The sequence below is a fragment of the Aethalodelphis obliquidens genome, unplaced genomic scaffold, assembly GCF_003676395.1.
Source record: "Aethalodelphis obliquidens isolate GAN/ISIS:26980383/991018 unplaced genomic scaffold, ASM367639v1 scaffold3, whole genome shotgun sequence".
NCBI classification, from domain to species: domain Eukaryota; kingdom Metazoa; phylum Chordata; class Mammalia; order Artiodactyla; family Delphinidae; genus Aethalodelphis; species Aethalodelphis obliquidens.
In genome coordinates this window covers 30,023,002-30,039,116 of record NW_020837947.1, presented here as the reverse complement: position 1 = coordinate 30,039,116, position 16,115 = coordinate 30,023,002, and the positions used below count along the sequence as shown (strand labels likewise).

The window sequence follows — 16,115 nt, the reverse complement described above, 5'->3', positions numbered from 1 at the left end:
AGAGTGTGTGATCCCATTGATGGGAAACGTCCAGAACTGGCAGATCCACAGACACAGAGCATGGGTTCGTGGTTGCCTGGGGCTGGGGAGGGGGATGGGGGGCTGAGTGGTTAATGGGGACAGAGTTTCAGTTTGGGAAGATACGATTAAAAATGGTTAAGACAGTAAATTTTATGTTACATATAATTTACCACAGTTTAAAAAAAAATGTTTAGGGAATGCCCTGGCGGTCCAGTGGTTAGGACTCGGTGCTTTCACTGCTGAGGGCCCGGGTTCAATCCCCGATTGGTGAACTAAGATCCCATAAGCTCTGCAGCATGGCCAGAAAAAAATTAAAATAAAATTTAAAAATGTTTAAATATGTAATTATAAGTTGGAGTGGGGAGCTTCCAAAGCCTTTTTGCTTCTTAATCTGGAAACTCCACTCCCGGGAACCCACACAAAGGAAAAAAATAACAATAGGGGAAAAAGAGGTTGAACTGAACTGTGCGTGGGGCACTTTCACTGGATGAGCCACTCGGCTCATCACGCATCCCTTGCCTGACTGACAGACACCAGTGACATGCCAGCATTTCCATCTCGGGACCCCTGTACAATCTGAACATTTTTTTGAGGACCCCAAAGAGTTCACTTGGGTTACAGCTCAATTTTTAATCATACTGCCACCAACAACAAAACAAACATCCCAATCAAAAAATGGGCAGAAGACCTAAATAGACATTTCTCCAAAGAAGACATACAGATGGCCAACAGGCACGTGAAAAGATGCTCAACGTCACTAATTCCTAGAGAAATGCAAATCAAAACTACAATGAGCTACCACCTCACACCCGTCAGAATGGCCATCGTTAAAACGTCTACAAATAACATGCTGGAGAGGGTGTGGAGAAAAGGGAACCCTCCTACACTGTTGGTGGGGATGTAAGTTGGTGCAGCCATTATGGAGAACAGTACGGAGGATCCTTAAACAACTAAAAATAGAACTACCATATGATCCAGCAATCCCACTCCTGAGCATATACCCGGACAAAACTATAATTTGAAAAGATACATGCGCCCCTGTGTTCATAGCAGCACCATTTACAATAGCCAAGACATGGAAGCAACCTAAATATCCATTGACAGATGAATGGATAAAGAAAATGTGGTATATACAGATACAATGGAATATTACTCGGCCTTAAAAATGAATGAAATAATGCCATCTGCAGCAACATGGATGAACCCAGAGATTATCATACAAAGTAAAGTAAGTCAGACAAAGACAAATACCTTATGATACCACTTTTATGTGGCATCTAAAATATGACACAAACGAACTTACCTACAAAACAGAAACAGACTCATGGACACAGAGAACAGACTTATGGTTGCCAAGGTGGGGGGGTTGCAGGGAGGGATGGAGTGGGAGGCTGGGGTCAGCAGGTGTAAACCATTATAGACAGGATGGATAAACAACAAGGTCCTACTGTAGAGCACAGGGAACCATATTCAATATCCTGTGATAAACCATAATGGAAAAGAATATAAAAAAAGAATGTATATATAACTGCATCCCTTTACACCTGAAACTAACACAATATTGTAAATCAACTATACTTCAATAAACAAAAAATATTTACCACAAAAAAAAAAGTTCTGTACTAATTATTTTTTAAAAGTTACAATAAGCAGGGCTTCCCCTGTGGCGCATTGGTTGAGAGTCCGCCTGCCGATGCAGGGGACACGGATTCGTGTCCCGGTCCGGGAAGATCCCACGTGCCGCGGAGCGGCTGGGCCCGTGAGCCATGGCCGCTGAGCTTACGCGTCCGGAGCCTGTGCTCCGCAACGGGAGAGGCCCGCGTACTGCCAAAATAAAATAAAATAAAATAAAATAAAGAAAAAAAAGTTACAATAAGCAGCATTGTGAGGCATCCATAGACAGAGGTGTTTTTTGTTTTTTGTTTTTACATATGGATCAAACATTTCCAGAAACATGATATATAATGAATTCATTCCTTTTGCCAGCAACTTTATTTTAATAAGGCTCTATTACAAATGATGAATTAATAAACCACCATTCACTTTCTTTGAAGTGGATTCTTGCCTCTCCTTCCAAGAATCCAGAAATAGGCTGTTGGTTGCCTGAAGTCTTAAACCTTGATGGTCAATTCAGGTGCACTGTTCTCTTCGCTCTTACTCTGCCCTTTCCTCAGGCTGGCGCTATGAAATCATCTGCTCTTCCAGGGAGAACCACACAGCTGAAGAGTATCCTGGTGTGTTGCTGTTCCAGCTTACATTGGTGCATGTGTACTTATTACTAATGCACAAAGCATGAAGCTTGGAGAGGTCCCTTCATCATCTGGAAATTGATGGTGGGGGGGGAGAGGACATAATTTGAAGATTTATAAATATCTCTTAACAAAGCCCCAGCTGAGCTGTGTCAGGGTTGCACACTCTCTTCGCCTTTCCCTTACAGCTTTTCAATTTGCTTTCCAAACATTTCTTTGTTGCCGTTGGCCCCGGTGCACTTAAAAGGAGCACATCGTTAACCACAAAGAATGCTCACTGTTCTCTGTGATTTCAAATCACAGCATAATTTCCGAACATTTCCTCAGGGAGCAGCCCTGCAGCAATTACCCCGCTGCTGAAGACTTCCTTCTCATCACAGAAAAGTTTCAGTCCTAGCAAGGGCCAACCAGCAAGGCTGTAACAAATGATGACATAGGTTTCAGCCTCCATTCCCCAGCGATTTACACCCCCAAAGGAAGAGTGAATCCATTTTTGTGCAAATTCAACAGGCACATCTGACAATGCTGCCCTCTTCTCCAACTCACACAAGCTAGGCATTCATCAACCCGGATTACTTCCCCCAAATGGAGACTCACAGTTGCTAAGTGGCTTGGGTCGGGGTGGGATCACTCTGTGTCAAAAAGGGGCAAAGTACAAGGAAAGGACACGAATCTGAGTGCATCAGGGAAGTGAGAGTTGAGTTAATTCATTGAGACAAAATAGTGAGGCTTTCCAAAGCCGAGGCAAGAGGAAAGACCGCTTCCCACCCCCAGCCCTGGCTGTTCTGTGAAACACACTGTCTCTGAAACTGACCTCAGCAGCATCCCAGGGGTAACGTGTCCCCAAGTGTAACCCGATCCAGAGCAACTTACCCAACAGGGCACACTGGCACGGGCTCTACTTCACAACTGCGTTTCTCTCTTTTCTTTACCATTTTGATGGTACCTGGTTATACAACATTTGAAGAAATATCTCCAGACGGGGTCGGAGGGTTACAAAACGGGCAGGGCAAATTTCCACAATACCTCATCTCTGGGTGTGGTTTTAAGGATGTCCAAGCCAGTATACTGCCTTGAGGCAAGGAAATCAAAATCTGATTTTTCACTCCACGACTCTACAAGCAAATGTCGCGCTGCCCTCCGGAGACAGTCTCATTGGGTCCAGCCCTGAATTAGTGATGGGCAACCACTGAAAAATGTGGGTTTGTGGAGGTTTAGAACTCTTTTTCTGGGGGGAGGGGTGGGAGGAATGGGGACTGGGAGGCTAACCATTCACTAACTTCTTGTGAGTCACGCAGGTGCAGGCGCACGCGCGCGCGCGCGTGTGTGTGTGTGTGTGTGTGTGTGTGTGTGTGTGAAGGGGGGGGTAAGGAAAGAGGTGAAAAAGTAAGCACTTGCCTCCCAAACCGAGCAGTGTCAAGAGAGGGTGACTACATGGTGACAGGTACTCAGAAGCGGTGGTGGAAGGGAACTGGCAAGTTGGTGACGATGGGTGTGGCTGCGTGGACTTTCCGAAGATGGCCACACTAATATCTTCCCCTCCCATGTGACCTCCCAGCATGAGGTTGAGGTGGCATCTACATTCTCTCTTCAATCCAGTGGGGCTGTGACTACAGCAGAAGACACAGTCCGTCATTCCATGGCTAAATTATAAAGGGCCATCCAGTTTCCACCTGGGCCTCTCCAGATGTTCACTCTTGGGACCCAGCCACTCTGCTGGGAGGAAGCCAGGCAGCTACATGGAGAGGCCACGTTCCCGACACAGTACCGGCGGAGGTCCAGCCAACAGCCAGCATCCATTGCCTGTCAGACAAACCAGTGAGAGAGCCTCCAGGTGACTCAAGCACTCACCTTGGAGCTGACACCACGTGGAGCAAAGAAGACCTGTCACCACCAAGTCCTGCTCAGATTGCAGCTTTGTGAGCAAAATAAGCCACTGTGGTACGGGGTGCTTCGTTACACAATGACAGACAACCAAAAGAAGGGGCAAGGTCCCCGCTGGACGTTTCTTGACACAGAATAAATCTGGCCTGAAGAGAAATGGGACCTGCGTCTCTGCCTTTTCTGGATTTTCATAATTTGGGTTGATTCTTTATTAACTTTAGCTTCTTTTCCTCTTGGTCCCAGATGAAGCTGTCCATGGGATATATCTCAACTGAAATTGTGTATGTACGTGCGCACTACAGGGTGCTTTGTACAACTTTGAATTGTGGCTGCTATTTACCAATCAGAAGGTTTTACTTATACACACACACAGACTAAAAATCTTTCTTCTCTTGGGACTTCCCTGGTGGTGCAGGGGTTAAGAATCTGCCTGCCAATGCAGGGGGCACAGGTTCAAGCCGTGGTCCGGGAAGATCCCACATGCCGCGGAGCAGCTAAGCCCGTGCGCCACAACTACTGAGCCTGCGCTCTAGAGCCCGTGAGCCACAACAACTGAGTCTGCATGCTACAACTACTGAAGCCCGCGCACCTAGAGCCCGGGTTGCGCAACAAGAAAAGCCACCACAATAAGAAGCCTGCGTACCTCAAGGAAGAGCAGCCCGCGCTCACCGCAACTAGAGAAAGTCCACGCGCAGCAATGAAGACCGCAGCCAAGAATAAATAAGTTAAATAAATAAATTTTTTAAAAAAGTTTCTTCTCTCAAAAAAACAAAAACAAACGGAAGATCTGGCAGTACTCGATTTGCATTTCTACATAACAGTAATTCACATGCAAAAACTTGGGTTTCTTCTCTCCCCTCTACTCTGCTGCATTACAATCCTGCCTGTTCCACTCAAGACTTGTCACTCTTACATTTGCTGCTTGACCTCTACATGAGTTTGGGTTTATGACATCTGTTTCAACGACAATTCTCTGCCTGGCTGGTTAGGATTTATTCTTAAATAGTTATCCAGGAGTTAACATTCTATTGAAAAGAGGAGTTTAAGGTCACCAGTTTAATAATAAACTGAGTTTAATAATCATCATTATTAAAAGTCATAATACTAAAAGAATAAAAAATATGTAAAGGTCAAGTTTTTTTTAATTAAATAAGAAAGGATGAAATAAAATATATAGAAAATAGCCACAAGGGGAGGTGACTAGGATGTCAACTTAGGTTGTTATCATACACTCTGATGCCATCCTACATTGTGCCCCAGAAGCCAATGCTTTTTGTTGTATTGTTTCATGCAAAATTTGTTTTTTTTTTTTTTTTTGCGGTATGTGGGCCTCTCACTGTTGTGGCCTCTCCCGTTGCGGAGCACAGGCTCCGGACGCGCAGGCTCAGCGGCCATGGCTCACGGGCCCAGCCGCTCTGCAGCATGCGGGATCTTCCCGGACCGGGGCACGAACCCGTGTCCCCTGCATCGGCAGGCGGACTCTCAACCACTGCGCCACCAGGGAAGCCCCAAAATTTGTTCTTATTGGGAGTAAAATTACACAAAATTCAGTCTACTAGTGGAATCACATACACAATGTTTAACAACCCTATTTACTTTTTGGTATAGTTGCTGAGGATACCCTTATCACACCATTGCATGAAGAATCTCAAATCAATAGTTTCTAGGGGGAAGATACAATTTCAAGAGTTGGGAAATGGAATCACCCAGCCTGGATGATCCAGCTGGAACTGATACATTTCTTTTTATTTTTAGTGTCTGGGGTCTTTCATTTTATTGAAGAAGTTTTTAATAAATTTTCTTTCTCCTTAACTGATAAGCATAATTTTTATTTTATATTATATGTCCTAAAATGAATGGGATGCTTAAAAACATGGAATAGTAAAGGATGTCAGTCAACTATGAAAATGGTGATCCTTCATACACGAAAATAAAGATTTCATCTCCTTAGGAATAAAAACAGGGGAAAGTCCTACTTCGTGCTCATTAAATATATTGGGAAAGGATCCATTTCCAAGGCTTATTTCATAGTGATATGTGTTCAGTAATCACTTTAAGAAAAGTTCTATGTTTCAAAACCCATCTAAAGAGCACTTAATTAATTCTTATGTGATCTTTATGAAGAACCACCAGCAGTGTGAAAATACTGTAGTTAACAAACCCTGTGTTAGTGGTGTGCCCATTATGGCATGTTGAAACAATTCTACTCTTAGTCTTTCATTTGATATCAAATTGGATGGGCTTTCTAGAACTGCTACTCTTCTGGGGAAATCAATATCAAGTTATCTTTTAAAGTATACATGCTCTGTTTTATGATATCACTATAGTAAGACTTGCACCCTTCAACAAAACTTGCAAGGATAGTTAAGGGGCATTTGACTCTCCCCACCCTAAAAAACCAAACAGACAAACGAACAAAAAGATGTGACTCAACAGGTGTTTAAATAAGGTATTGTCTACTTCATATCAGAAGAGAGCTAAGTTATTCAGCTAGTGAGGCCTGTGTTTGGGGTCAAATTCTTGGTTTACAAATTTAATGTCTGAGATGCTCCAGAAGGAGAAAATTTATACATCAGTGACTTCAACAGAGTGTAATCCTCATATAACTTTACTTTCTTGGAGTTGTCCTTATTTTGGGGAGGAAAGGACTAATTTATGAAAATATAGACAACAGAATGGTTTTAAAGTTTTTATTGCTGTCATTTTTTTTTAATTTCTAGCCGGAGTTAAAAGGCCAATGCCAAAATTAGCGTTCAAAATCAATTGCAGAATGTTGTGGAAATCAAACTTAGAAGTCAGAAATAAAATTACTGAGAAATGCTCTTTGAAATCCATCGTGCACATCGATTTTAACATCATCAAAACCTTAACACAATGCCAGAGCAACTAGTTTTCATCTGCATCAAGAGACTTTTGGCAATGGTCAGCATTTTTGGATGAACTTTGATAAGCAACACTATATTTACCACGATGTTATGTCGTCGTGGAGAAGTGTCCAAATGTCGGTCAAGATCGAACAAAGATGTCCAGAAAACTTACCTACCTAATCATTCTGGTCATCTCATAATTTAAAAAAAAAAAAAATTCCTATTCATAAAAACATCTGTGAACAGGCAACGACTCTACTCGGGCTCTTTCAAAGCAAAACTGTAGCTGTCAAATTGATTTTGTTTGCTATTAAAGTAAGTGAAAAGTTTTGCCACTTAATAGGGGGTTTTGCCTGGGGACTCCAGGTTTTGGAGGTTTTGCGGCTTCCTAAACGGCTCTCAGAATAGCAAACTCCTAGCGATTCTTGGGGACCTTTCATTCATCTCTCGGGTAAGGTAGCTGACCCAGCCCGCGAGCCAGGAGGCTTCAGAATAGCCGAGATGTGGGAAGTTCTGAGATCCCCGACCCTCGATAGCAAGACAGCAAATGCTACGGCTCTCTGGTCCCTTCAACCCTGAGAGCTGTCTCGTTAGGCCCCCAAAGCCGGGGTCCCTCTCCTTTCCTGTGAGGGATGAAGGGGGGGTGCGTGGCAGGTGTGTACCTGGGGGATGTATTAAATGGGGCGCTGGGGACAGGAAAGTGCTCAGAGACGAAAAGCTGCCTGGGGTCACCGTGCTCAGCGGTGAAACCTGGGCGCCGGAGGCTACAGGAGCGGACGGCGAAGGCAAACGGGTGCCGGGCAGGGGCGGCGGGGCGGCGGGGCGGCGGGGCGCGACGGCGTCCAGTCTCGGACGGAGGGAAAGCCGGGTGGCCCGGGGTCGGGACCGGCCGGGGCGCGGCGGGGCGGCTCCGAGAGGGGACGCGCTTACCTGGAGGTAGGGCCGCCCGCGGAGCACGCCGCCCACGACGATGTCGGCCGCGGCCATGGTCCCGGTGGGCGAGAAGCCGAAGCCCACGTAGCCGGCGGTGCGCACCTCGAGGCGGAAGGCTAGCCGGCTGCCCCGCGGGCCCCAGCTCAGCCAGTACTTGCCCTCCGAGTCGAGGAGGGTGCGGTGCGGGAAGGGCCGGCCCGAGCCCCCCGCCGCCGCGCCGGGCAGCAGGCCGCACAGCAGGAGCAGCGGCCAGCGGCACATCCTCGGGCGCGTCCCGCCTGGCGGCACCTGGGTTCCCGCCGCCTGGAACGCGGTGGGCGCACGCCGAGCGGCGGCCGAGAGCTGGCGGCTGGGCACCGCCCCCCGTCCCGCCCGCCGGGAGGGGCCGGACCGTCCCGCTCTCCCTCCCAGGCCCGGGCGGCCCGCCAGCCCGTCGGCCCGGGTCCCGCCGATTCCAGCTGCGTCCCGCCCTTGCCGACCATCCATCTGCCACCCCGCGCCCCTGCTTTGGTCCCCGAGGTGGGATTCAGTGGGGAGCTGAGCGACGGACGTCCTGGAAGGAGAAAGAAGGAGGTGGAAGCCGAGGCAAGGGGGTCGGGGGCAGAGGGAAAAGGAGCGGGGAGAGTGAGCACGTCTTGGGGACCAGGGGGTGGGGATCCCAGGGGAAAGAATAAGGAATTGCCGACAGAGGGTAAGTTTAGCTTAACCGAGGAGGGGAGGACCCGAGTAATCAAAGGGATAACGCTGGGTTTGCTGGAGGGCAAGTAAGAGAAAGTCCCGTCCAGGGTTAACCGCTTAATATTTCGGTATTCGCTGCTGTCGATTTTCCGAAACCATTGTACACAGCGATGCCTCTACCCCGCCGGCAACACGGTTCACCTCGTCTAGCGCATCTCTCTCACCCTTTCATTGAGTCTGGGGAGATCTGGTTCCTGACGGCAGGAGTCAGCACCTTCAGGCTTGCCTCCTTCTGCCTGGTTTTTGTTTGATTTGGTTTGGTCTTGAGGGGACAAAATTCTGCCAAACCACTCTGCCATCAGCAAATAGGTCAGGGTTGAAGCATCATTTGGGAGTTAGATTTTAATTTGATATCCTCGTTTCCTGCTCTTTCAAGTTCTGGCCCTAGTCATGTTTATCAAAAAGTGTTTTTGTCTCTACCTTTGCCCACATCACTCCTGTCTTCAGAATGCTAATGATTCCGTGTGGCAACTGCAAATTACCTTCTTTATTTATTCATTTATTTATATTCTGCCATGTTTCAAAAGAGTTCTAAGGTGGCTTATAAAATACAAATAATACAAAATATAAAAATAAGAGGATATCAGATTAAAAAAATATGGGTAAGAAGAATACTACAAATATGTACTATTTCCTTTGGATTTGGAGGCTCCACACAAGCTGCTTATATTAATTCTCTCTCTTCGAGTCACGTTTCAGCCTGTTTTTTCCTGCTCCTATTTTCTCTTGCCATTCCTTTTCCCATAACTTTTCCAGAGTTGCCACCATGCATCAAAACTGTGCTCTCCCAAAGATTCGGGCATATTTGACTAATTCTGGAAAGCAACCTTCCACCGGATCTGTTTACCAGGGAGTTCAGGGAGTTGCTTGAGAAGGGACTCATCCCAAGCAGAGAGGGGACTGAAGTCTACAGGTTTAGTCAATGACAACAGACCACCATCAGAGTAGAGCAATGTTGAAACCTTGGGATAAGGCAAGAAATAAAAGAGCCTGTGAAGCCTTTAAAGAACTGAGGCATTGAGAGTATGAACTACCAGCCACCACAGGGCTCCCTGGGCAGACATCAACTTCAGCAAACTAAGAATCGCATCCTTAGAACTGCATTTATACAAGCACAGGGGCATGGCTACTGCTGTTGCTCTGGCCAGGAAGAGAAAGGGAATGTGGAGAGAGGGGAACAAAATGGTGGACATGGAGGCCAAGAAGAGTGGGTCTTAATACCATGTGAGGCACAGGCATTTCAGGGGAGTTACATTACTGCAGAGTGATCAAAGGCAAACTTCCTGTTTTGTGACCCCACTTTTATCCCTAGCATAGAGGAGCCTGGAATACATGGTTACATCTGCTTCCTGGGGTTTGTTATATAAATCCCAAATTCACATCTGGAATCTGACCCCTGTTTACTGTTCTAGCTTTACCTTCCATCACTGCCATGTCACTCACCCACTTCCAACCGGACACATAAAAGCTGCCTCTAGAATCCTCAAAAGAGAGCCCTGCTGTTTCCCATCACTGTGCCTTTTCAGATTGCTCACACTCTGCCACACTTGCCTTTTCTTCCCTCCATTCTTCGAAGTATTTTCTGATCCTTCTTCCCACGTGTCCGTCAGATTGCACTGACCCCTCCACAGTGGTACCCATGCCCATAGAATGTTCTGTCCAGACCTCATGATGGCGCCCCTAACATTTCAGTGTCTGTCCATATGCTTGTTTTCCTCCAGGAGCCTTTTAAGTCAGGAACAGATTCTGGTTCCTTGTTCTAGCACATTGCCTAGAATATGGCTGAACATGCAATAGTGCTTAATAAATACTTGTAGGAAGAATAAATAGATGCATTTTCAGATCCTCCCGGAAGCATCCTCTTAACAAAGATGGGCTGTGAAGGGAAAGCTTGGCCCCCAGATATGATTGAATGTTCTGCTCTGCCCTGGTATTGAGGCAAAAATAGAAAAGGAGACCATACATGAATACACAAAAGAGAAAGTCTTAAATGGTCTTTATTCTTTCATAAAGTCAGCATGTTGAGGGTGAAGTTATTGCCCTTTGCTTGTCTGTAACTGGCATTGCATCCAAAACACCCTGAGTGCTTAAGAACTATTAAAACTAATATAATCGTATTGAGATTAGGTCAACAAACAGAACATCATTAGCATAATTCATCCTCAAGAGACCCATTCTGCCTTGGCTTGAATCACCCCAGTAAATGAAGACAAAAGAGACAATTTTATCTAAGTGTGCTTTATAAGCTGCCTGAGTTTCCTAGATCAATACCATCTCCCCGCTCAGTTGCATCAAGTCGCAGTTTCCCAGCTGGGAAATTAATTACTGTACAACTGCTTGTCTTAAATCTGTAAGGAAAGCAGGAAGAAATCACAGGTCCATTAAAAACTCAGGGTATAGAGCCGAGAAGAGAATGAAATCAGTGGCAAGAGGTTTCAAATTTACTTTTTTAACTATTGTTTTTGTAAAAATGATAGTTGCTCCTTATTTAAAGCAAATGATCAGGAAATGCAAAAAATATGAATAAGAAAGTAAACTTAAAAAATCACCTGAAATTCCACCATCCAAAAATAACACTTGTATGAATTCCGAGAACATCATTCCAGAACCTAGTGCCATTAAAACCTTGAAGGAAGAGCCTGTTGAATAAGAATTTGCAAAGTAACAGGTGAATTACTTTTGTAAAACTCCTTTTGAAATAAACAGAGTGACTCTAAACCTGCTGGTTACAATCACATTTTTTAGGTTTCTTCTCTACACATGTATCTAAAAAAGAAACAAAATACAAAACTAGAGATTCAGTGAGGTCCTTCTTGAGTTCAGAACATTCAACCAAATTACTCATTCTTAAAAAAATGAATCATTTTTTCACACTTTTCAATCAGGAATTCTAAATGTGATGTGTATTTTGAATCCTTACCCATTCTGATACACAGCTTGCCATCAGCCAGCGTGTCTGCATCCATGCTGGGCTTCCTTACCTTGGAACCCTCGCTGCTGTGTAAGGTTTATTTATATTTCCACGTTTGTCAACTGCAAGGGCGGAGGAGGATGGAAAAAAAGAAAGCTCAAGAGACCCTAACAAGCCAATGCAAAGTCCTTGGTATGAACCAGGATTATCTGAAATAGGTTATTTCTTACTTAAGTATGGGAGTATAATTTCCGGTCTACTTGTACCTAAGGTGCAACAATAAAACTAAATATTTATAAAGTTCCTGTCTTCTAGGGAGCTCAAAGAAAAATATTTATATAAGTGATCTCAGCAGTTCTCCAGCATTCAAATAGGGAAGCTGAAGCATTTCTCATTTCATCTGTTAACTAAGCCTCTTGTGTGGATAGGCTTAGTTAGTAGACGAAAGTTGGCCACTGGTTCAAGTTAATACTGTGAGTCAGTGGCAGAAAAGCCAAAAATAGAACTTTGGTTTCTTTCTTCTTTTTTTTTTTTTTTTGACTACATACTTTCCTTAGCTCTCACCTCATATCCACTAAAATAAAAAAGTAATTTTTAAAGCTACCAGATCATCATCATGAAACTTTCAGCTGGGCTGTTAATTTTCACACGAGCCAGATGCCGTGATCCGCTATTAGTCCAATATTATACTCCTTATTTTAATAACGGATGATACCAATGATGATGGTGGCACGGACGAAGAAGTGCATTTATTTTTATTATTAAAAAACTGAAATGGGCTTAACTGAGTTCTTGAGGTTACTTTGAAAATATGTGCCAGTTGGCCTTGAAAATCCCTCCATATGAAGATAACAACAAGCAAACCACTTTCTCTGTGCAAAACCTGCACTTCGGTATTATCTATAAACCGCGCTCTGAAATCAAACTGTTTCAACTAGAAAAAGTAGTAAAATTTTCTTAGAGGAAAAAAATAATACTGTTTTATTTTTTATCACTAGTTAGAATTTCTGTTTACAAGTAACTATGATGTGTATCAATACCGTGGTAGGGAAGAAATTGATTTATACCAGCACTCAGCCTATAGCATTGTAAAGCCTTTTTAAAAAGTTGTTTGGGTGTCGATGAAAGCAATAGACCCCGGAATTGTGCTCTTTATCAGAGTGATCTTTAGAGGAAGAAAAATAACCATGTTCTCTAAATTTACTTTCTATGGCAGTGAAGCAACTGAAGCTGTCAGTGATTATGGGAGGAGAAATGAGGGGTGATAAAATGTGCTGAGTTAGTCCTAGGACTTGCCTTGAAAGGAACCTCAAGGACCCTGCAGTCCATACTCTCATCTTGCAGCTGAAGCTAGTAAGTCCTAGAGAGAAGTGAATTGTTATTCAAAGTTACAATTTTTTAATAGATACAAGTAGGAAAGGTGGTTGCCTGACAAAATTAACAATGTTTGGCTCTTCCCACATCCTCCTCTTAACAGTTATTCTTCTGGATGTCTCATGTCCACCACTGGTATTGGTTTACCAAATTTTAACCTCTGTGAACATGTTGGGAGAAAGAAGTCATTGTGAGTACAGTAATATTCTCCTTAGATATTACCCTTCTGGTTATACAGTAGATTTGGTATTTTAAATGCTTGTGCTTCTATGGGCTTATGCTTCTATAACCATCAATTTCAAGAAAAGTTTACATACTTAGTCGAAATGAGCAACCAGCATCAAGTTCAAAAACTGAATATGAATGAGACGATTCAGTACTACTTGATTCCAAAATTCCATATGAGGTTTTGGAAAAAAATTAAAGAAATCTATACTATAATGAAAAAACATAAAGACTAGAAATATAAAAATGTAATTATTAAAAAACATAATGGGGGACTTCCCTGGTGGTCCAGTGGTAAAGAATCCACCTTCCAATGCAGGGGACTCGGGTTCCATCCCTGGTAGGGGAACTAAGATCCCAAGCCCGCGCGCCACAACTACTGAGCTCAGGCGCCCTGGAGCCCGCAAGCCACAGCTAAAGAGAAGCCTGGGTGCCACCGCGACGAAAGATCCTGCATGCCACAATGAAGACCCCGCGTGCTGCAAATAAGACCCAAAGCAGCCTAAAACATAATAAATAAAAAAATAATGAAAGTAATTACAATCATTACTAAGCATAATAAATAATGAAAAGAGGTTCCCTTAAACGCAAAACTGGAATAATTAGCAATTATTTTTCCATGTGGAAACTGGCAAATATAAGACATAGTCTGGGAATGAGTGTTAAACTAGGTTTTGAAGCTCTCTAATCAATTCTTGAATAAAAAAGGAAAAATGTGTGTGTTTATTTCCTATGCTGCAAGATTTTATTTCTTTTCATTTTTAAATCTAAGCTCTAGTCTCAGTTCTTTGGAAATTTCCACATTTAAATACCCAAATTAGAAGTTAAAGAAATTAAAGATTAATTAACTTAGAAATTAAAGATTAATCGACTTAGCCTTACATAAACACAATTTGGTCTTCAAAAGGCATCTTTTTTTTCTTTAGGTAATTAAACAAATAAAACAAATAATCAGGTTGACTGTCACTGTTAATTGACTAGATAACTGCTGGTCAATCACCTCACTTACAGCAGAGTTTGCCCAAAAAGAGCCTATCAAAACCCCAGGCCATTACACAAAAGCCTTAGGAGTAAAACCATTAATATTAATGAGAACACAGGAGCATGACCAGAGGGTAATTTCTAGGGAGCCCTACACTTGAGGAGAATTTCCCTGTATTCACGACCTCTTCATCTCTACTCTTCACCTTCCCATGTGTTTATGGAAGTTAATATTTGGTAAAACTAATGCCAACAGTGAGCTTGACACACCAAAAGAATAAAGAATAACTTAAAATGAGGATATGGGGAGAGCCAAGTATTGATAGCCTTAGAAGTAAAATCATAATAATCATAACGATCATCACAATAATACCAATATGTTTATTAAAGTGATGCAGGCATGTTACATGAATTGTCACATTTAATCTTTAGAGTAACTTTATGAAGTCAGTGTTTTTTTTCTCCTTATTTGAAGGAAACTGGGGGAAAAACGTTTTTCAACTTCTATAAAAGCAAAGACAACAGGATCTTCTCTCAACTGTAAAGGAAGAAATTTCTTATAATATTAAATATTTATTAATAACCATAAACTGTTACATGTCTTAGAAACTTCTTTACACCTCTTTGTTTTTCTGTGGAAACCATAAACACAGTCCCCCAAATGCTACAAATTATGCAGTCAAGTTTCCCACACTTGGGGAAATCGCACGGGTCAGCACATCCAAAGGGCAATGGATAAACCTCCCCCTGGGAAAACTACCTTCGAGATCATGGTACCTCCCCTGCCAGGTATGTATTTTTTTTACATCTCTTATCAAACAACTCTACTGGTAGTATTTTTATTGAATATAAATAAAATAAACAAAAACTCACAGGTAATCAATTTGCTACAAATATTTGGAGCTTTCTTGACACAAGTTTCTAAAACTGTATGTGGTTACTGAGTTCCTTGAGGAGTGTCTATATACTAAGATTGGTTCAATGGCAATGGAACATATAAAAATTTAATGTTAAAAATTCATGGTGAGGGTGAAGAGGGGAAGTGAAATTTTGAATGAAATTGAAGAAAGTAAGTCATCTTTTTAAAATAGTATTTCTCTTTTATACTCTCTCCTCTCTCTCTCTCCACACGTACACTCAGACACAACTTAAAGTCACTCAGTTAATCTTGTTAGGCAGAATGGTAATTGTCAATCCATTTTTTTCCTCCACTTTTCAGGTGTTAGGAGAGAAAAACTAAACATGTTGCAAATTTAAACTTCATGTGATATAAAATGAGAGTTGGTGTCTTGTAGGGAATAACTTAGAAAAAAAATGAGTAATCTCTCTTCCTCAAGTATATAATCAGTGTTTAGAATTCACAGCAGCAAAAAGTTATAGAGAAAATTGCCATGATCACATTTTGTTTTTCAAATTGTAGGTTAATTCTATGACCCCTAGTGACATTAGGGAGTGAAGGCTTTTAGGTAATTTAGACCATGATACAAACATTAACCAGTTAGTGGGTGTAAAATAGTTTGAAAACCTAATTTTAAAAAGAAAATTTATTTTCTTTTTAAGGAAGAACTGACAAATAATGTTTTATTATTGCTACTTATACTGCAGGACTGTTAAGTCAGGGGAAAAAAACCTAAGGGAGTTTTTAAAAAAATCATGATTTGGGATATAAACCAGAGAAATCAAAGTGTCATTTCTATATCTCCAATATTGTTAAAAATCTTTTTTGACTAGCATAACCAATGTTTTGATTTGAAAATATTTTTTAAAATATTCCTTTGTAAGGTAGGTTTTTTTGTGTGAAGAATATTTAGGAGGCCTAAATATTCCCGGAAAGGGGTTTGACCTGACCTGTGGGATCAATTTGATCCGCCTCCTACAGAGAAGAGGCCAAATATCATCCAGACAGACCATCTCCTGCTCTATTTTTCCTTC

The 16,115-nt window shown here is 42.7% G+C and overlaps 1 protein-coding gene and 1 non-coding gene across 2 annotated transcripts in view; both read right to left on the bottom strand.

The window, feature by feature from the left end:
* Window positions 1-8,315, bottom strand: part of MOXD1 (monooxygenase DBH like 1) — an 84,239-nt gene extending 75,924 nt beyond the window's left edge. The window contains exon 1 of the mRNA XM_027086218.1: window positions 7,952-8,315. Within this exon, the coding sequence (XP_026942019.1) occupies window positions 7,952-8,215 (264 nt within the window). The 5' untranslated portion in view covers window positions 8,216-8,315. The remainder of the gene's footprint in view (window positions 1-7,951) is intronic.
* A 6,502-nt stretch (window positions 8,316-14,817) lies between these two features.
* Window positions 14,818-14,980, bottom strand: LOC113613286 (U1 spliceosomal RNA). The gene has a single exon (XR_003430160.1). It is a non-coding gene; the product is annotated as a U1 spliceosomal RNA (small nuclear RNA).
* Between the last annotated feature and the right edge of the window lie 1,135 nt (window positions 14,981-16,115).